Here is a 20,240-nt window from a genome sequence, read left to right as displayed (position 1 = left end):
GGCTCCCGACACAGGACCCAGCGCCCTCCTGGGGGTGGGGGTTGGAGAACTGGGCACCCTCGTGATGAGGCCGGCTGCAGGGCGATTAATCTTGTGAGGCCTGTGCGTCAGCCCCCCACTCCTCAGCCTCCCATGGTCAACCCCGCCCGCGCTGCCCCGGGAGTTAATCTCCGCTCGGGGGACTTCTCAGCCGCTGTCACGGCTGCATTAATTCTGAGGCAGAGGGAGGCAGGCAGGGGTGGCGGGGGGAGTGGATAGACTCCTTGGGAAGGTTTCGTGGTCAGCAGCTGGTGAGGAGGGGTCCCAAATAATGGGGCCTGTGTCCCCTTCAAGGCTCAGCCCTAGATGAGGGGAGGGGAGGGGCGTCCGTATTACCCCCCTCAGACCACCAGAGCCGGTGCACCCCCTAGCCTCTAGCCCTCAGCCGCCAGCTGAGCCCCAAATGCAGTTTGCAGTTTTGACGGCAGATGTCTCTCCTATTATGATTTATCAAAATGCTTAAGGTAAATAATGCACACAGATTCATAGGGGAGGAGGGGGCGGTGGAAAGTGGGAGGGACTGAAGGGGTTAGGGGGATTTGGAGCCAAGGGCTCAGAGCATCCTTGCCCCTGTCCCCAACCCTCCCCACTCAGGCCCAAGGCTTGAACCCAGCCTGGCCTGGGGCAAGAGGGCTGAGGTGACATCAACTCTACCCAGTAGCCTGCCAGAACCCAGCCCCCAGGGTCAGGGAGCCAGTGGACGTGTCCCGCCAGGCCTGGGAGGTGGCCACCTGGAGGAAGTGGTTGAGCCAGCCTCAGCCTCACACCTCAGCTTCGTTTCCATGGCTTCACTGCGTCCTGGCTCCCCAGGGCTCCGTCGCCTTATCAACAACGGCAGCGGGCACTGCCCTTGCCCTCACCCTCGCAGTCACTCCCCCCGGACCCTAGCAGCTGCCTGTGGATCCCACTGCAGCCGAGCCAACTCAGTCACAGGCGGTGCCCCTTCCTGGGCAGCCTCAGAGCTGGGTGAGCGGCTGGGCGGGTGATGGGGACAGGTCAGGGAGGGGCGGGGGTGTGTGGAAGGGCAGAGGCTTCTGTAGATTCAGGCTGCAGCCACTTCGGGCCCCCCTATACCTGATCCTGTCATTCCAGGGGAGGGGTCTGTGATCCTGGGTTCCCTTCTCATCCCCTACCCTCACTCCACACTGTGCTCTTTGTTTCCAAACCTTCCTGGGCCTAAGAAGGTTTGGTTAGAGAACTTTATTGGGCTTTTTGATGTGAAAAGCAATACATATTTACTGGAAAAAAAAAAAAAAAAAAAGAAAATAGTCAAAAAGTGCAGAAAAGTTTAAGTAAGTAATGCCTGACCCTAATCCTGCATCTGGGCAGGATCACAGGCAGCATGTGGGGTGGGGGTGGGGGGTTCTTCCAGCCAAAGCCTGAGACATCACCAGGTATTTACAGGCCAGCTTCTGAAAGCAGAGGAACTTGGCTTTGTGACATTGTGTATGTCTCTCTACTTCTACCTCTCTGAAGCTCAACTTTCTGATCTAGAAAATGGGATAACTGGTCACTGCTGTCCTCACAGGGTTGTGAGGATTGAGTGAGCTGGTAAATGCAATGGACTAGCCCAATGCCTGGCACACAGGCAACAAGCTCTGCCTCTTGTGAGGCGGCGATGTCATCAGCACCTCTGACCGAGGGCAGAGATGCAGAATATGCAGTTTCCAGCGGGCTGGGAAAAGGGGGCTCTTTCTGGTACATTTCCCCTCACCTGTGACTGGTACTTCAACTAGAGCTGGAAACACACAAGAGGGAAAACATGCCCAGAAAGAGGAGATAATGCGTGTATTCAGTCTACGGAAGGGTTCTGGTGCCAGGGATGCCTCACTGAGCTGCAGACCACAGCCCTGAAGCCAGGCCATGCCACCCAGAGTGGTCAGCAGTGATGGGGTTGGCACTGGGACACTAGACATGGCCTGCAGGGGTTAAGAAAGCTCCTGAGGAGGTAGCACCTGAAAGAGGAGGAAGGCATCAGTCAGGGAGAAGGTTGCCAGAAACAGACTACATCTGGACGGAGACCAGCCGCTGGCCGCCAGAGCCCCCAGCCCAGGCCGGGGCCCTGGAGGGCCTGGCGCCCCTCCCCTGGGCCCACCCCAGCTTCATGCCCTGCTGCCTGGAATCCGAGGCAGCCCTTGTTCTCTGGCAGGAGGGGAATTTAATGCCGCTGAGGGATGGCAGGTCGACAGGCGAAGAGAGATGAAAGTGTCCGCTCTGGCAGCTGGGTCGGTGCCCTCGGGGGACCCTCCCATACCCCCTCTGTCTTCCCCAGCCGTTCTCCACTCGGTGTGGCAGGAAGAGCCCTCAAGGGGCCCTCGGGGGAGATGTAGACCTTGGGGGACAGGATTCCCTGCAGGGCTGTGTGAGCTTGGGGGGCAGCTGGGCCTCTCTGTGTCGCTTAACTGCCTGCAGGGTGCCTAGGTTAAGGTCTGTATTAATAACATGCTGGTGACTGCCTGCTCCTCCCCCACCTTGGCTGTCGTCAGTACAGGGTGGCGGGTGGGTGGGTGGTGGGGGGCCGGGGCCAGGGCCAAGTGAACAGTGACCTCCATCCGTCCATCTCCGGCACCTGGGAGGGAGTGGGAGCTGGGGCTGCAATCGTGTCAGGCCGAAGTGGCCTTGAATGCAGCAGAGCCATGGGGCCACCACCACCGCCTCTGTAACAGCAGAGCTGGGCTGGCTCTGGGAGTAGAGGCTGGGGCCCCACAGCAGAATCTGCCTCCAGGCCCAGTAAGCCCCATGTCCCTGTTGGAGGTGCTATGGGTTTTGGAACCATGAGGTGACCTTGTTGCTCTGCAAAGCACCCCACCGAGTGCCTCACCCTATGGTCTCTGGTTATGTTGCCCTTTTTTTCCTGGGAACAGAGAGGCAAGGGCATTCAGCCAAGGTCATCTACAAGGGCGCACACACACACACACACATACACACCCAGAACGTGGCTTTGACACATAGTGACCAAGAAGAGGGGAGAACTAATGTGTCTAGACTCAGACTCCCAGGCCCTGCCTTCTTTCCCATCCATGGCAGCGAGTGATCCTCTCAGAGGCCTGGCGCAGGCATCTGACAGCCAGGAGTCCAAGTTCTAATCAGGTCCCTTTACCATCTTGCTCTGTGACTTGGGTGTGTCCGCAACTCTCTCTGGACTTCAGTTGCTCATCTGTAAAATAGATAATCTCTATCCTGATGATTTTCTGGAGCCAAAGAAGCAAATTTATTGAACAAATTGAAACCATCCCAGATTGAAGACAGCCTCCAACTAGCCTTGGGCCAAGGAGAAGTACCCACACAGAGAGCCTAGTTCTTGGCCCACAGTCATCCAGTATATTACAGGGGCTGTCCTGCTTCCTTCTTCCTGCACAAGGACAGTAGGCTCACAGCAGGGGGTCAGAGGCCCAATCTGGCATGCTGAGTCAGGTTCAGGGCACGATACAGGGGCCCCCGTTTGAGTGGGGGATAAGGGCAGCAAGGGACTAGGTCAGGCCAAACCCCACTGCTGTGGGGGGGAGGGGGCGCCTGGCAGGCTCTGGGTAGGCTGGTGAGGGGAGAGGCCTTTGGCGGCCACAGAGAACAAAGAGGCTGGGGTTGCCAGGATATTCTGCAGAGCTAAAGCCGGCGGTGGTGGGGCTGGGAGAGGGGCTGTGGTGGCCGTGGGAACCGTGCCTGCTGCCCCCACGCCAGCTCCCCCACCCAGACTGGGCCTCAGGGCCAGGCTGGGGTAAGAGGGGCTGCCAGGGCCCTCACTCTGTCCCCAGAGTGGCACGGCTGTCAGGGCAGAGACCCAGGAAATGCTGTAGACAAAGACACATGGTGCATAACGTGAGCATCACCGAGGGGAGCACAGGTGCACACCGACACACAATGCCATGAGCACACACCCAGGCAGTGTCACAAGGTCACAGCACGATCACAGGCCGGCAGCACACACTCATACAGAATCCTGGTACCAGTCTCAGGGCCACACCCATGATGGCCACACAGACACAACATCGCAAACCGCAGAGAACCACCCAGGATATTGTCTCAGGGTCACGCGTACCATACAGTATGTGTTGCACATCCAGTGCCACACGTTCAGCTATACAACCTGGTATCACACTGGGTCTGTTACAGGACTGAACAATGTCACAGGATCATACATGCAGTGTCACAGGACATCCCAAAGTGTGGGGCCACGGACATCACATTCTAATCCATGGCCACACGAGGTCTCACATCAGTCTACCACACACTGCACAGACCCATTTTCATAATGTCTCAGTGTCACGTATAGCCACAATGCTGTGCAAGACCTCATGTGGTTGTCAGGGCCTTGAAGCATCTCTCTCTCTCTCTCTCTCTCTCTCACACACACATACACATGCAGAGCTACATGGAGGCTGGTTTTATCTCCAGCCCCAGGTGCGCTCACTTCCAGCCTCTCCAACCACCCCCTACCATCCAAGCGGGGGTACAGGGTACTTGAGGTAAAGCTCCCAGGTTACCAGGAGGTCAGGCTCCCAACTGTCGCATAAGGGAGCTGAGGGCACCCCCAGGGAGGGGAATTGGACATTCAGCTCCACAGGGGAGCCCGCCTCTAAGAACTTCTCTGTCAGATGGGAGAGCAGCAGGGGTGAGCCCACAACAGAGAGACAGAAGTGAGAGATACAGGGAGAGAGACACAAGAGACACTTGGAGACTGAGGTGCATGGGGAGGTGACGAAACACAGAAAAGGGAGTCAGAAGCAGGCAAGGACCACCAAGACACAGAGCCAGATAGAAACAGGCAGACAGGGAATCCCCTGGTGGACTGGGGGTCCCTCAGTGCTTCCACCACTGGGGCTGGGGTTCAGTCCCTGGTTGGGGAGCTATAACCTCCACAAGCTGCACAGTGCGACCAAAGATAATATTAAAAAGAGAAAGAGGCAGACATGCGGGAGCAGGGTCCAGGGCTGGGGCAGCAGCTAGGCCACTCTGTGGAGAGATGAGAGGTAGGGTGGCTGGGCTTTAGGGAGGATGCACCCCCTGAGGTGGGGGACATCTTGGTTAGATTTAGGTGCGTAATAGTTTTAAAATAACAGCACCAGCTACTATTGACAGAGTGCTTACAAGGAGCCAGGCCCTTCCCTAGAGTGATATCATTTCATTCTCAGGCAACTTGGTGGGGGAGAGACTATGATTATCCCCATTTCCCAGATGAGGTAACTGAGGTCTCATCATGTGTTCAACCTCACAAGTCATCCCCACCCCTGCCTAGGCCTGCCCTCTCCACAAAGCACAGCTCAAGAGGACGAAGTTGGCAGAGGTGCAGGGCCTCAGACTCCAGGCTTCTCTGTGATGGAGAGTGAGCCCAGGAGCTGGGCTGTGGGCTGGCACGCGAAAAGGGGACAGGCTGGCTGAGTCACGGCATACCCCCCTTGGGGCTGGCACCAGAGCCATCCACCCCACACCTGTAGGCATGCCAACGAGGGCTGGCCGAGGCCATCTGCGGCCCATGCACTGCCAGCAGCCAGGCGGGGGCAGGCTGGGGCCTCCTGCCTGGGTGCCCCCTGCTGGCCAGGCTTCCCATCCCCACTCCCCTGAGGAGGACCCTCCCTGTCCCCAGAAGCTTCTGTAGGTGCTGCCGTTTGCCTTGTGCAGGGGGTGAGGGTGCCCTGGGCTGTAACACCTCCCCCTGCTCCCCGCTGGACGCCCCCCTTCGGCAGAGCCGCCTGGAGAGATCACAGGCAGCCACATGAAAGGGAATTTTTCCCAGGCAGAGATGAAGTTGAAAGCTGCCTCCCACTACCCCGCCTGCCCCTGCTGTGCCAGGCCAGGCTGCCGAGCTCCGGGTGCTCGGAGGGAGCTTGTGACACCCGGGGAGGGGTCGGGGGTTCAGAGCCCCCACCCAACTTGGCTGCTTTCTCTCCTCCCAGGAACAATAGCAGAGACATTCCCCCCAGCTGACCGCCCACTTAGCTTCAGAAGTTGTCCCTTCCATCATCTGAAAAGCCCTCACCCACCTGAAGCCAGGCTCCAATGTTGTCAGGAAGTTCTTCCTTGAGTCTGGCTCCATGTCAGCCAGACTCAAAGCTGCTGGGTGGGAAGAGGCCCTCCTGGTCGAGTGGATGATGGCTGCGTCCTGCACACATCCAGCCTCTGTGACGTTCAGGGCTGGGGTGTGCAGCTGCCACCCCTTCCTGTTCAGGCTGCCCTGGCCTAGACCATGTGGCTGTGGTGACTGCCCCAGACACCTGGCCTCAGAGACCCCGGACAACCTTGTGCCAAGTCTTTCTAGGGGGAGCGGGGAGGGTGGGGTGGGGACAAGAGCCCAAAGCCTAGGACACCTCCAGGCCCTACTCCAGCAGCTCTGAAGGGGGGTGTGTAGGGGTAGTGGAGGGGGGGTTGTCTGTGTGCGTGTGTGCGTGCTGGGCACAGCCAGGTCCCTGTGAACCTGGGCTGAAACTGCTCCCTGTAGCTTCACTTTTTTAGATCCCTGCAAGGATGAAGAAGTGAGAACCTGAACAGGCAGCTGAAGCCCCACCCCCAGCCAGAACTGCTGGCTACCCTACACTGATCGGACCTGGTGACTTGAGGTGAACAGGGAAGGTGGCCCCAGGTAAGTGATGGTCCCTGGCGATCCAGGTTTCAGTAGGGGGCGGGGGGCACAATCAGGCAGTGAGGTGCTCCAATACCAGCCACTTCTAGATTTAAGGGCATTTCCATCCTGTCCACCAGGCTGGCTGCTCTGGCTTGCCCCATTTCTGGATCCAGTGAAGACCTCATTTCCCGAGAAATCCCACTCTCAGTGTCCCCAGGCCGTCCTTCCTCCTTCCCAAGGTCGTCCCAGACAACCCCTGCCCGGCAACAGTCCCAAGCAAGGCCCCAAACCTGGACAGCAAGAAGCCAGTGGTGTTTCGTGACACAAACATGCATTCATTTTATTCACAAAACAGCCTGGTTTCCTAAAACAATACAAACAGCATGTTCATCAGCAGGAAGCTGGCCATGGGCAAGGGGGCCCAGGCCACAGGGGGGCCCTGGGCACCCACCCCCACCGGCAGGGGGCCACGCAGAGAAGTCCTTTCTTCTGTTGCCATCAGTGAGGCCAGAAAAAAGGACTTATTTTCTCTAAGGTAAGTAGCCAGGATCAGAAATAGAGACATGGGCTCCCCAGATCTCAATGGATAAATGAACAGAACTTTCATTTTTGCAAAAACATCACTGTTAGGGTTGCGGGGGGGCTCCCATTCTGGGGCCCCTGGGTGCCCCGGGGGTAGGTGGGCTGCCCCCTCCCGCGCTGTGAGCACCTAGCGGCAGCTCCACACGCATGAATGGATACAGAGGGGCTTCGACACGGCGCCATCAACATTCTCTTTATAAACATGAGTGGATTCTCCAGGCAAACTATGCACTATTTCATGGTCGGAAAGAATCAAAGGAAGTTTAAATGAGGGTGGAGTTAAACTGTGCTAAATTACAGTAGTGCTTATTAGTAACTAGATTTCAAAAGGTTACAGAAAATTTACATTCTCTACACAAAAACTGCATCTCCTGCACAGACAACATCGACATCGACACAGGAAGGAAACTGATTGTCCATTCTTTGCCCAGGAAGTCTCGGTACTTTATAGATTCGTCTTTACCTCTTTTTTGTTGTTGTTGTTCTTCCAAAAAAAGCAGTTAAATTTTTTTTCTTTTCTTTTTCTTTTTTATACTAGGGACGTGGAGATGTTAAAACGACAACAAAAAATATATATATAAAAACAGGAATGAAATCTGTGAGAGAATATTTTTGGTTCTAAAGACGGGTGCATCCGTTTGTCTTCGCCCGAATCCCTTGCCGGAGACCACACGAGCAGTGACATTGCACGGAGAGGGCAGCTTTGGGTTCCCGCCGCCGTCACTGAAACCACCGGAAGGCGGCTCCCGTCGGAAGCATCACCTTCTGGCGGGGGCGGGAGACAAAAACAAGGAGAGAGTTCAGTCAGGGTCCGGCTGGGCCTGGTGCAAAGACGTTCCCCCGTGGATGGCCTCCTGGCGGAGGGATGGGCATGGAGGAAAAGCAGCCACCCCGTGGAGTTCCTGCCATCCTGGCCAGGCCAGAGGAGCCTGGCCCGCTGGCCACTGGAGGGCCTGGAGCACCCTGAGGCCAGCTGAGCCACTGTGCCCAGGAACGCTCCTTCCGGCCAGGAAGACCCCTTTCCCCGGTCCAGAGGCCACAAGCGCCAGGTGGCCACGGTGCCTCTAGGAGCTGTGTTCACGTTTCTGTTCAATGAGCGTGTACGCAGGTGCGCTGGACGCACACAAGGATGTGTGCCTTGAGCTATGCTACAGTGTGTAGTGTGTCTGGAGCTGTGGTGAGGTGGAAGGATGCTTGCTGTGTTTATTAAGACACTGCGTCTATAATAAGACCGTGTACAAGGCAGGATGTGTGTGTGTATCTGTCTGTCTCTACATAAGAGGAGAGTGGGTGCCTTTGTGTGCATCCAGGTATGTTCTCTGGGCAGGAGAGCAGACATATGAGATTTAGAGCTGGGTGAGGTGAAGGGGATAGCCACGCCGGGGTGCCATTATCATTTTGCAACCATTTTGGACATTTGCGTCAAGCCTATTTGCAGAGGGGCAAGGCAGGGCAGGGACAGCTGGCTGAAAAGATGCTTTTATACCCAGGCCTGGCATCACAGTGAAGCTGTCATGGCTGGGGACATGAGGACAGGCCCTGCCACAAGGATGGAGAGAAAGCATCACGGGAACCTTTCTGCCTTCTCAAAACTAATCCACAGTGGACAAACTTTGCCCACATCCCAGGCTCAAGCCACCTCCCAAGCCCATAGGAACCCTGGCCATTAACTATGCAGCCAGACTGAACTTGGGGCCTCCAGGCACCCCAAGTCTGTCACTTAGATGTCCAGAGCTAGGGTCTTCCAGGACTCAGGGCAGAGCAGTTGGCACTGGAGCTGCTCTATTCTTGGGAAAGGCTCTGAAGGGGCAAACGGAGGGCTTATCCCTCAAACCCAGAGGATCTACAGGACAGAACCCCTCAAATGGGGCAGGGGAAAGTCCCAGAATCTTGGGTCACAAACTGGAAACTTTAGGACATGTCTGAAAGTCAGAGACTTAGGACCTGTGTGGGAATCTCAATACCTGACCCAGAACTCTGGGTGGTGCGGGGCAGGGGGTAGGGGGTTGGGATTCAGAGTCCTGGGGTCTGGAGGGAATGTTAGGCCCCCATGTGGAATTACGTGCTTGCCTAGGTTGCAGACTACAACCTAAGGGCATCTTGGGATGTGGCTCTGACTCTCGGGGCAATGAACTGGTGTCTTGGAGCCTGGCCTAAAACTGCAGAGCCCAGGGACAGCCGGGCATCACTGACACAGGCCCAAGCAGGAAAGGTGGGGATGGGGACGGGGGTGGGTTTGGACTGCCAGACAGACACAAGAGCCCACACACCTCCCTCTAAGGCGCCGTTACCTCCAGAGCAGCGGAAGGCTTCTTTTTGAGTTCCTCACATTTTCTGAATTTGCAAATCTGATGGCCAGTCTTTCGGTTCCTACAACTGCTGCACTGCTCACAGTTGATGCGCCGCCGGCAGGGCGCACACATGCCGCAGCGTTTCCGCTTCTTCTTGCCTGAGCTGATGGCGGAGGCCAGCTCTCCCTGCATGGGGTACTCAGCCAGGCCGGCCATGTGCAGCGCGCTCTCAGCCAGGAACACGCCCGCGGGGGTCATGATGAAGAGGCCCGGGTTGATGGGAAAGGCGCCCAGGTAGGGGAAGTCGGACTGGCCGTTGAGGGCTTCCGCACCCGCCACAGCCTCCATGTCGGGCAGGCCGGCGCCCGCTTCGCTCATCAGCGGTAGGTGCTCCTGCACCACGCGCTTCAGCATCTCCGTGGACTGCGCAAACTGCTGCAGCGTCAGCTGTCCCTCGGCCGCCAGCTCCGTGGCGCGCTCCGCCTTGCTCAGCAGGCTGGCCACAGCACTGCTTTTGTGCTTTGAGGTAGAGTTGCTTTTGTCCACAGCCATGGCCGCCGCCAGGTCGTGCCCGTTGGCCAACAGGGAGGCGGCGGCTGCGGCCGCCTTTTCAGCTGACTCCCCGCCCATCATGCTGCCACCGCCACTGCCGCCGCTGCCCCCAAACGAAGAGTAGTGGGAGAGGGGGCGGGAGCGGCGCAGGCTCTTGTTGAGGGGTTCACTGATGATGCCGCTCTTGTTCCGCCGCTCGGGGGGTGGGGCGTCATCCGCCACCGAGGTTGGCGCAGCAGCGGCCACCGCCGCACTCTTGTCTGCCACTCCTGCCTTTGGGCCACTGCCACTGCTGCCATTGCTGCTGCTGCTGCTGCTGCCGCCGGTGTCCTGGGGGCCACTGCTGAGGCTCGACATGGTGGGCCCGAGGCCCTGACCCCGCTGCCGGGGGAGCCTGCCAACTGCGGGGGGTCCACAGACAAGCACCGGGGTCCTGCCGCCCAGGACAGAGAGACCTGGTGGGAGTTGCCCCTCAGCGCAGGTACATGGTCGGGTGTCCACGTGGAAGTGCTTTCACTCTGTCAGGATGAGAGGATACAGGGTCAGGGCAGTGGTAAACACCTTCCAGCCACCAAGTGCATCGCCACGGCAACCACCACAGCCTCACCAGGGCATTCATCAAGTGCCAGCCAAAGTTAGGAATTTCTCATTTGTACTATCTCAGTTAAGACTCATAAAAAACCTACAAATAGTGGCTAGGAATATCCTATCTGATAAGGTGAGGAAGACAAGGTTTGGGAGAAGAACTGACTGTCCCATAGATACATGGCCACTCAGCAGTGCAGTGGAGGCTCAGCCAGGTCCCCCTGCTAGGGTCTGGGAAGACTTCACCGAGGCAGGTGGTCCTTCCTGTAGGGGGAGTGGGGGTGGAGAGAGCAGGAGAGCTCCATTAACCTCAGAGGTTACCCTCTGCTTCCTAATCTTTCACTGACCCAATTATGTAGAAGAGGGGTGGACACAGAGCTTGGCAATACAGACCAAAGTATGGAAGCTGCTTCTGGATGCTCATTAGAGATTCCTAATTTTGTGTTAAGCCTTCAGTTGTGTTCGACTCTTTGCAACCCTGTGGACTGTAGCCCGCCAGGCTCCCCTGTCCACAGGATTCTTCAGACAAGAATACTAGATTGGGTTGCCATTTCCTTCTCCAAGTGATCTTCCCAACTCAGGTATTGAACCTAGGTCTCCTGCATTGCAGGCAGATACCATCTGAGCCACCAGGGAAGCCCAAGATGCCTAATACACATTAATTATCTCAAGGCTCTGTCAAGTCCTGCAGGTAAAGGTAAGTGACTTTGCTTCACAGAATTTGCCAAATAGAGCACAGAGCCCTTATTTGAAGGAGCACGTACCCTCCTGCTAGAGGGCAGGCAGCCCTGTGCCAGAGGACAAGCCTCCTCCTGTAAGAGTAGGGGGCCACCCTTGTGCACCCATCAGCACATACTCCCCACTCCCTCTCAACCCCAGGACCCACTCTTGTCTCTAGATAGGCCTCACTGCTGTGCCCCAGCCTGGCTCCCAGATGGGTCTGGAGAGAGCTCCCAGTGGGAGCAGAGAGCACAGAGTGGACTCTGGGCCAAAGGGACCCAGAGGCGTGACCCTCTCAGGAATGGAGTCTTTTCCCAAGAGGAGGTGTGACCCTCTCAGGAATGGAGTCTGTTCCTTGGCCATGTCCATGTGTGGGGGTGCCCCTTCCCAAGACAGAGCCTGTTCTGCTCAGGCCCCAAGACTAAGGCATGTGAGCAGCCAGGCTCCTTGGCTGGAGCTCTGGAAGAAACTGTTCCAGATGGAGCGGAGTGGTAGTTTCCTCATCAGCCCTGGCTCCCTAGCATCTGCCTGCCGTGGCCCAGCAACCCCCAAGAGAGGGGTGGGAGGACGGGGCCCCGCCACGAGCAGCTGGCGACTCAAGGGGGAGGCGCACATCTGGCCGGGCCTGTCCCGCCCTGGGCTTGGGGGTGGTGCACACTTCATCTCTGTCCCCAGGCAACCCCACCATCCCCGTCACAGAACTCAGCCTGTCCTGGGAGGTCATCCAGCCCAAGCCTGTGAACTGACAGAACGGGAAATCGAGGCCCTGGGCAGGCAGGGCCCCTGGCGCAGGACTGCTAAGGAGTGGCCACGAGGAGAAGCGAGTGCTGGCAAGGGAAAAGCTCCGTTCTCCAGGGTGAGGAGAAGGCAGGCATCAGCAGCCAGCCAGCCACTCTGCCTCCCCAGCAGGTACTGGCCCATCTAAGCTCCTTCGTAGTGAAGGCGGATGAGTGGTGAGGAAGAGCTGGGCAAGCTGGCAGATTCCACTAGGACAAACCCAGGATGGCCTGGCAAGGTGTCCAGACTGGGCCGGGGGGTGTCACTGGGGTCAGAGTCATAGTAAGAGGAAAGGAGGGTGAGTGCATATGCATCCCAGGATAGCTATGCTCTATTCTACCCACCAAGACTCCAGCCCAGGCTGGCTGTTGGGCCCTTGTCATCAGAGATCAGGGCCCCTCCAGGCATCAGGGACCCTGGCTAGGTGTGGGGGACCATGACCACTGAGACCAGGGCCAGTGACTATCATGCCAGGTCACCCAGCCCCTGCCCATCTGAGCTCAACTACCCTGCCCTGGACCACAGCCCCAGATGCAGGGTGAGGGAAAAGATAGGAGGAGGCAGACGACCGCGGGCTAGAGAGGTGGGGAGGGGAACAGTCTGTGCCCCAGCCCCTCTGTGCGTCCCCCGCCTCTGAGGCCTGCAGGCTGGTGGCAGAAATCGATAGCTGCATTAACGCTGCTTTTGCTCCACTCCCTCCCTCCTCCCAGCTCCACGATCTGGCTCTGCGTGTGGGGCGGGCAGGTCAATTAGAAGTCAGCTCCCTCTGACACAGACACAGCCACACAGCCGGGCCTGTGCTCAAGCTAAGTCTCTCTCTGCTTTTGTCTCCATACCAAGTCTCTCTTGGTGGGGATCTAATCTCATGTTCTGTTCGTCTCTGGCCCCCTCTTTGAATCTCTCCAATCTTTCATTTTCTGTCCTTCCTCAGGGACTCCCCTCGCCTAGCTCCCCCCCCCCAACTAGGTCCTGGGACATGCTAAGCTCAGGCCCAGAGGACGTGATATGTCATGGAACAGGTGCTGCAGGCAGTAAATGCTGGTTTGTCAGCCTCAGAAAGTGAAGTTGGGGGTACACGAGGACTGACACACAGGGTAACTCTGTCCTGAAACCCCAGGGTGGGCAGATGCCAACCTCTAGTCCCCATGGCCTAGTCCCCAACCAAGGCTGTCCCAGATCTGCCCCATACCTGGCCCATCTCCTTCAGACCCTGGGAAAAGCTGACATCCTTGTCCCAGCAGACCACTGACCACAGGGCTCACGGGCTCTACTCATGAAAGGGAAAGACATAAGAGGAGACCTTCTCCCAGGCCCCAGCTTCCACTTCAAGACACACAGCAACCCTCTCCCAGGCCAGAAAGGGCCTGGCAGTGCCCAGGCGGCAGGGGAGGAGCTGGGGCTGCGTTGAAGCGGAGCGGGAATGAGCGGGAGGGAAAGCTGGCGGGCAGGCGGGCGGCGGCGGGCGCATCCATCATCAGCCCTGCCAGGAACGCATCCAGCCCCCAAAAAGAAATACTGCGCCTGAGGAGGGACAACAAAGGGCTCCGTTTCATCAGCAATGCGGAGCCAGCGCCCCGCCGCCCCGCCAGCCGCGGTCAGCCCACAAAGGACCCCTTTGTCCATGCAGGAGCCGGGCCGGCCGGGAGCGGGGACCAGGGGCTGACGGGCGGGGACAGAGCCCAGGGGGCGGGGGTGGGGGGGAACCAGTCATGGAGCACTGGGGGGCAGAGGGGGACGCGAGGCCAGAAGAATAGAGACAGGTGGTGGGGACAGAGAATCCAAGACACAGAACTCAAGGGGTGGGTCAGAGAAAGGGGCTGAGAGAGGACAGAGTAAAGGGTCAAGGTTAGAGCATCGTGGGGAGCAGAGACCAAGGCAACTGGGTTCAGAGACACAGGCTACCTGGCCCAGCCCAGGGATGAGAGGATCTGAGAGACATGGAGACAGAACCCTGAAGGGAATCCCATATTTGAGGGCCTGGGGACCAAGAGAAGGCAGTTGGACATGCCCCTGGGAGAGGGAAGTGGAGGCAGATGTCGGGGAGACCAGATGAGCCCTGGCCCGTTCTGGTCTAAGGCCTGGGAGGAAAAGACAGGAAGGAGGGCTGGGGGTCAGGGCTTCCCACTCTCAGGGCTGAGCTGTGGGGCCCCACCTCCTACGGGCTGGAGCTCACTGGCTGTCCTGGGACGTGAGAGACAGTCAAAGCTGGGGCCACTCCTCCCTCTACTCCCAGACCCGGGCCAGCCCCAGAAAATATGGGACACGGCCCCTCCCTAACCAGCTCTAGCCAAGTGACACTCAGGCTCCCTTATCTAAGGGACCCTATCTGCTAGCATTTAGTGAGCACCTACTGCATCCCCGGCCCTGTACTCCCATGTTCTACATGTTCTCTCTCCCTTCTGATTCCTCCCCAGAACTCAATGAACCGGAACTATGAACCAATTCCAGAGATGAAGAAATTGAGGTTCACAGAGGTTCAAGCTGTTGGGCCAAAGTCAAAGAGTGGTTCCCCGTAGGGGGAGAACTTGAACCCAGAGCCCAAGTGTTAGTCACCCTGCTTTGTGACTGCTTTTGCTTTACCAGGGAAAGGTGACCCAGCCACCCTGAGGCTGCCCTCACCCCCTCCCTGTGGGTTGTTACCATGCTTGTCACCTTTACGTGGTCGGGGGCACGAGCTGTCACAGGCCCCAGGGGAGTGTCCCCACCCGGGAGCTTGGAGATATCCAAGCAGGAACAGGGAATGCTGGACTGGTGACATCATAATGCCAGCTGGCAATGAGGTCACCAGAGGTGGTGGCAGAGCGCTCACTCCACCCTCTGTGCCAGGGGAGCCCAAACTGACCTCAGCAGGGCTCTGTCCCGGGTCCTCCAGGCTACACAGCAATGGGCAGGGGTGGGGCAGGAGGGCATGTGGGGTGGGCTGGAGCTGTCTGCATGTAGACCTGCACACAGGTGGCCACGGTGAGATGTTCTGGACCTTGCACACAGTAGCAGTAGCAGCCCCATGCCCTGTGGTCCTGGGAAGATACAGACCAGACTGGCACTGCTCTGGGGGGTTACAAAGGAGCTGGGCTGATGGGCACATGAACCAACGTGAAACGGGAGGGAGGGAAAAGGATTGAGCAGGACACCGGGACCTTTCTGGAGGAAGGGGCTGCTTAGCCTGTGAGTTAAGGATAAGGAGAGGTTACCAACGTGGACACAAGCTTGAAAGGGTTCCCAAGAAATGGGGAAGCGGGGGCGAGGTGTGGCTATGAGGTTGGCAGGGTTTCAACTGGGCGGGGCCTTGAAGTCAAGAACAGGATTTTTTTTTAAACAGATTTACTGAGGTATAGTTGACATACTACAAAATTCACCCATTCCAAAGTATGTAATTTAATCATTATTAGTGAATTTATGGAGTTGTGCAACTATCCTCCTACTCCTCTGCTGCTTGGAACAGCCGTCCCGCCTGCTGAAGGAGGGCTTCCTGGAAGAGGCAGCATTATCAGGGCCTTCAGGATCCCAGGCATGGCCCGGCAGAGCCCACCAGCGTTGCAGACTTGCAGACCCTGGCTCATTGCACCCTTCCCCACACTTGGTGTGTACTCCTGACATGCATGCTACACCCCCTCACATCCCTCCAACCCACCTTGATGGGCTGGTATCCTTGGTCTCCAATGGAGAGGGGGCGTTGGACAGACAGACTGATGGTGGGCAGGCCAGACCACAGGCTATGGTGGTTGAACTAAGCTGAGCAACTGGTATGTGTGGGGGTTTCCATCTCTGATTTCCATGATTCAGCCTGGGGAGTTTCCAGAGGGGAAAAAAAAGCCCTACTCAGGCCTAAGGAGATACACACGGTGACACCAGTCTTGGAGGCCAGGAGAAATGCAGGCCTTCCTGGAGAAACCAGGGCACACAGCCAACTGTGGATGGACACACATACAAGGACACACTGACCACTGTTGGCACCCAGCGGATGGTCTGGAGCGGGCCACACCCTCAATGCCACTAGGGTCTCCCTAAGACTAACACCCCAAGACCAACTGCCAAGGACAGAATGGGGGTGGAGGCTACAGTCCTATTTCCTTGACTCCACACTCCCTGGCCTTTTATGCCCCTTTTCTCAGGCAGGCTCAACCCCCTTCCCTAAGGACTGAAACATGCTGCTGAGAAAACCCAGGAGTATACGGGGTTCTGCCTGCCCTTACAGAGCGCCCAAAAGGAGCTGGAGGAGATCAACCCATTTCATGGACAAAAACACTGAGGCCCCAGGCAGGAGGTATGCTCTGACATGGGGCTCTAAGGAATGAGGTAAGGATCCTGGGACACCTCTGATAAAGACAAGGCCTTCCTCAACAGGCACCTCCTTTGGGCCAGGTTCCTTCTTTAGAAAGGTCATAGGAGCTGGAGGACTCTCCTTACTGTGTGACCGTGGCATATGGCCTCTGAGCCAGTTTCCCCATCCGTAACATGGCACCACGAGGATAACAGCTACACGTATGGGGACCTTTCTATGTGCTAGACAGTGGACATTCCTTGTCTCATAGAATCCTCCTATCCACTTTCTGAAGGAAGTACTATGATTGCCCCATTTAGAACAGACAGTTTGATAAGCAATTGTGAGAAAATGATTGCCTCCCTGTTTGGGAGCTCCTGGATCATAGACTAAGGTTTCCCAAAGTGGAGATGTCTGAGCTGACACTAGCCTGGGATCAGAGCCCACACTTTCTTAGGACCTCCCTCCCGGTGGGCCTCACCATGGGACAAGCCAGGGAAAGTCAACTCAGAGATATTTGGTCCCCAATGGGAGAGGGCATGTATTCACAGGACTGGCCAGGGCATGGAGTCGGCAGGTCCAGGTTCGTGGCTCCATCCTGTCCCTTCTTACTGACTTTGACACCTTTCCCCACTTTAGCCTCAGCTTCCATCTGTAAAATAGAGATCACTGGTTCTTGCTCCTCACCCCAAGCTGCAGAACCCATGAGCCCAGAAGGGCCTGTGGGGAAGGAGGTGGAGAGATACAGAAAAAAGACTCCAGATAGCAACCCACCCTCCAAATCCCAGGAGGAAGGGAGATTTTTCAGATTGGGAAATTGAGGCTTGGAGAAAAGGGTTCTGAGCAGGCCATAGGGTTGGGACCGAGCTCCAGAGGATGTGAGGCTGATTGGGGTTAGGAGCATCCAGCCCTCTCCCTTTCCTATCTTCCCCAGAGGACATGATAATAGCAGACCTCAATAATGAGCACTTACTCTCTGCTACATATTGTGCTAAGCATTTCACATGTATTTTCTCACTGAAATCTCTAACTCTTTAACTACTATTAACCCCTTTTACATATGAAACTCACCTGCCTAAGGTCACTAGGTCAATCAGCGCAAGAGTCAGGATTTGAAACCAGATCTCTGTGACTCCAGGGCCTGGCTCTCCAGCACTGCCCAAAAGCTCTGAGGCACATTTTGGCTAGAGGGTGAGGTCCAGGGGCACCATCTGCCTAGGGGAACTCTCTTGGTTTCTCATCGGTCCTGGGGGGGAGGTGGGTAGTTCTCAGGCTCTGAGCAAAACACTTTGGGACGCTGTCACAGAGAAGTCTGCAGCTGTACCCTAAGGCCCAGGAAGACAGGGGAAGGGGCTGCGGGTGGGCCGGACGGGCCAGGCTGGGCCAGAGCTCCGGGCATTCCGGCGGCCTCCGCAGGAAGCAGAATGGGACGGAAACCGGCTCCTGCCTCCTCCCCCAGAATCCTGTGGGCAGCCTAGCCGGCCTGCACAGAGGCCCTCTTTGTGCCTGCCCCAACCCGCCACCCGCGGCTGGCCCAGGGTTTTGAGTTTCCTGGGGGGTGGGGGCCCCACCACTGCTAAACCTCCAGCTACCTCCCCCTCTTAGAGGCTGTCACAGCAGCCCGCAGCTGGAGGAGGAAGTGAGTGATGACCAGGGCTACCCCAGAGACCCCGGGGCCTGACGTGCATCCACATCTCATTCCCCCAACACACCCTAATCAGGGGCTGGAGGTGGGCAAAGGACCCAGAGACAGAGCCTGAGAGGCCACCCCCCTGAGCCTGCCCTCCCTGCCAGCTGTCACCAAGCCCATCCTGACCCATCCAGGACTCTCCCATCCCATTCCATCTCAGTGCACTTGTGCCCAGGCTGGTGGACATCCATGGAGGCTGGCCAGGTGGGTAGGGTGACCCATCTGTCAATCACCATTTCCTATTTTCCAGGAACTCCCTGGACACACAACGTGCATCCAAGCGAAGGCCTCAAGCTCATTTCAGCATTTCGGGGGTCCAAAGCTCCTTGGGTGTTGCAACTGCTCAAGAACACCGGACCCCAAGGAGCATGCTCGAGTTGGAGTGTATATGGTGAGGAGCAGCACGAGGGCCAAGTATATCTGCGTGTGTCCACCTGGGAGGTGTGTCAGAAACCTGTGCACATTGCATGCATGAGAATGTGTCTGGGGCTATGCCCAGGTGTGTGTGTACAGTCTCAGTTATTACTCTGTGGTTTTGAGTACTGACATACAAATGGGGCTTAGATACCAGTGGAGGTGGAGGTCTCTGTGTGACCTCCTGTGTGTAGGAGTGGAGTGTGGCTATCTGCATCTGTGGATGTATGTGTATGACTGAGTGTGCATGTGTCCAAGTAGAGTGGTTTACATGGTGGCTGGATATCTGTGGGTTCTCCTGGCCTGTCATATGTATGTGTGTGTGTGTGTGTGTGTGTGTGTGCATGCACTCACTGTGAGTTCTATCAGGACCTCTGAGGGCTTCTGAGATACGGGTCTGGGGCTCAACTGGCATGGGGATGGCACAGACAGGAACTCATGCCAGGTGCTGGGGCCCCTATGGAAACAGGAAGCTGCCCACCGGAACACCTGGGCTGTGGTGGAGATTGGGCTCCACCCAGGTTCAGTCTGTACCCCTGAGAAATCAACCCAAGGCTCCCCTAGCCAAAAAGCTGTCCCAGCCTCGAGGGAGGCACCTGCCTCGTCTGCCGTTCAAGATCCAACAGCTCTGGCCAGCATCTAAACCGTGAGCCTGGCCTGAGCGAGGAGAAAACTGGAAAACAAAAGCCCCCAGACCGCAGGCCCTCCCTGCAGAGGCGTGGGGGAGGCAGGCAAGAGGCGGGAGGCTCAGGAGGAGGGAGGGAGGTGTCGCCGCAGCCCCGGAACACAAAAATAATGAGGCGAGAGGGGCTGTGGGGCCGAGCCGGCTGGTTCCGGAGTCGCTATCTGACCTTGACAGATGCCACAGCTGGGCGCCTGGAGAGGAGCCGCCGCCACAGTGCTGCAGAACAGCACCCCCACAACCCGCCACCTCCCCCAGACCGGGTCGATGGAGGTTCAGGCAGGCCCCAGCCGCAGGCAGCCACCCCACCAGGTGGGAGCTGGAGGACCTCAGAGTGTAACCCAGTCAGGCAGGGGATAGAGGGAGGAGATGGAGGCAAAGAGAGTGAGTGGGGGCAGGACCACTGCAGGGAATGGGAGGCAGCAGTGGGGTCTCCGGAGGGCACCCTGGCCCTCAGGCGTGGCTGTGTGTGTAGGAGAAACACGTAGAGCGTACTATTGTGCTTGTGTAGCTATGAGGCTGAGAGTGTGTGGTTAAGAGAAGCAAGTTGTGAGTGTGGGTATGACAAAGATCGTATGTGTGTGTGTGTCCTTGGGGTCACCGATCACTCCCCTGCCCTCTTCCAGAGCCACACCTGTCCTGGCAGGAGCAACCCATGCTGGGGTCAGGTGTGGCGGGGTGCAAAGAGAGCCAAAGGCACCCTGATCCCCGGCTACCACCAAGTTCCGTCACTAGAAGACGGAGGAGAGGTGGCCCTGTGGTCATCCTGGCCTCCCCTTTCTCACCCGCAGGAGTGCTCCAGGCACAGAGATGGGCGTGGGGCTGGACGCCACCACTCTGGGGACACCAGTGCGGGGCTGGGGTACAAGCTGCAGGAGGGGATGTTGGGCTGGAGGCAGATTAGCAATTCTGAGCACTGGCTACATAATTAAAAAATCATTACGGCAGGCGGGCGGGCAGAGCCATGTGAGCTCACGCTCAGAGCGGGTGGGGACATGGCCATGGCACTCCCCCTCCCACCGCTTCCCGGAGGAAAAATCCCACCTGCTAATATAATTATGGAAAAACACAAGCACAGAAATTCTGTTTCA

General features: G+C 57.4%; 1 protein-coding gene and 1 long non-coding RNA gene across 5 annotated transcripts in view; one reads left to right on the top strand and one right to left on the bottom strand.

The window, feature by feature from the left end:
• Positions 1-823: 823 nt before the first annotated feature.
• LOC138988555 (uncharacterized) lies at positions 824-7,856 on the top strand. Its single transcript, XR_011464826.1, has 3 exons — positions 824-1,005; positions 6,473-6,613; positions 7,716-7,856. It is a non-coding gene; the product is annotated as an uncharacterized lncRNA (long non-coding RNA).
• CXXC5 (CXXC finger protein 5) overlaps positions 6,908-20,240 on the bottom strand; it is a 34,175-nt gene continuing 20,842 nt past the window's right edge. For 3 of the 4 annotated variants that reach the window (XM_070374441.1, XM_070374440.1, XM_005900182.3), the window contains 2 exons: positions 9,469-10,538; positions 6,908-7,942 (listed from right to left, as the gene is read on the bottom strand). In XM_070374441.1, coding sequence (XP_070230542.1) covers positions 7,898-7,942; positions 9,469-10,377 — 954 coding nt within the window. In that variant the 5' untranslated portion in view covers positions 10,378-10,538 and the 3' untranslated portion in view covers positions 6,908-7,897. Of the gene's footprint in view, positions 7,943-9,447; positions 10,539-20,240 lie in introns of all 4 variants that reach the window. The other variant, XM_070374442.1, reaches the window with a different exon arrangement.

This window comes from Bos mutus, chromosome 7, assembly GCF_027580195.1.
Source record: "Bos mutus isolate GX-2022 chromosome 7, NWIPB_WYAK_1.1, whole genome shotgun sequence".
Lineage (NCBI taxonomy): Eukaryota > Metazoa > Chordata > Mammalia > Artiodactyla > Bovidae > Bos > Bos mutus.
The sequence above is the reverse complement of the archived record's forward strand: the minus strand, read 5'-3'. Positions and strand labels throughout refer to the sequence as shown.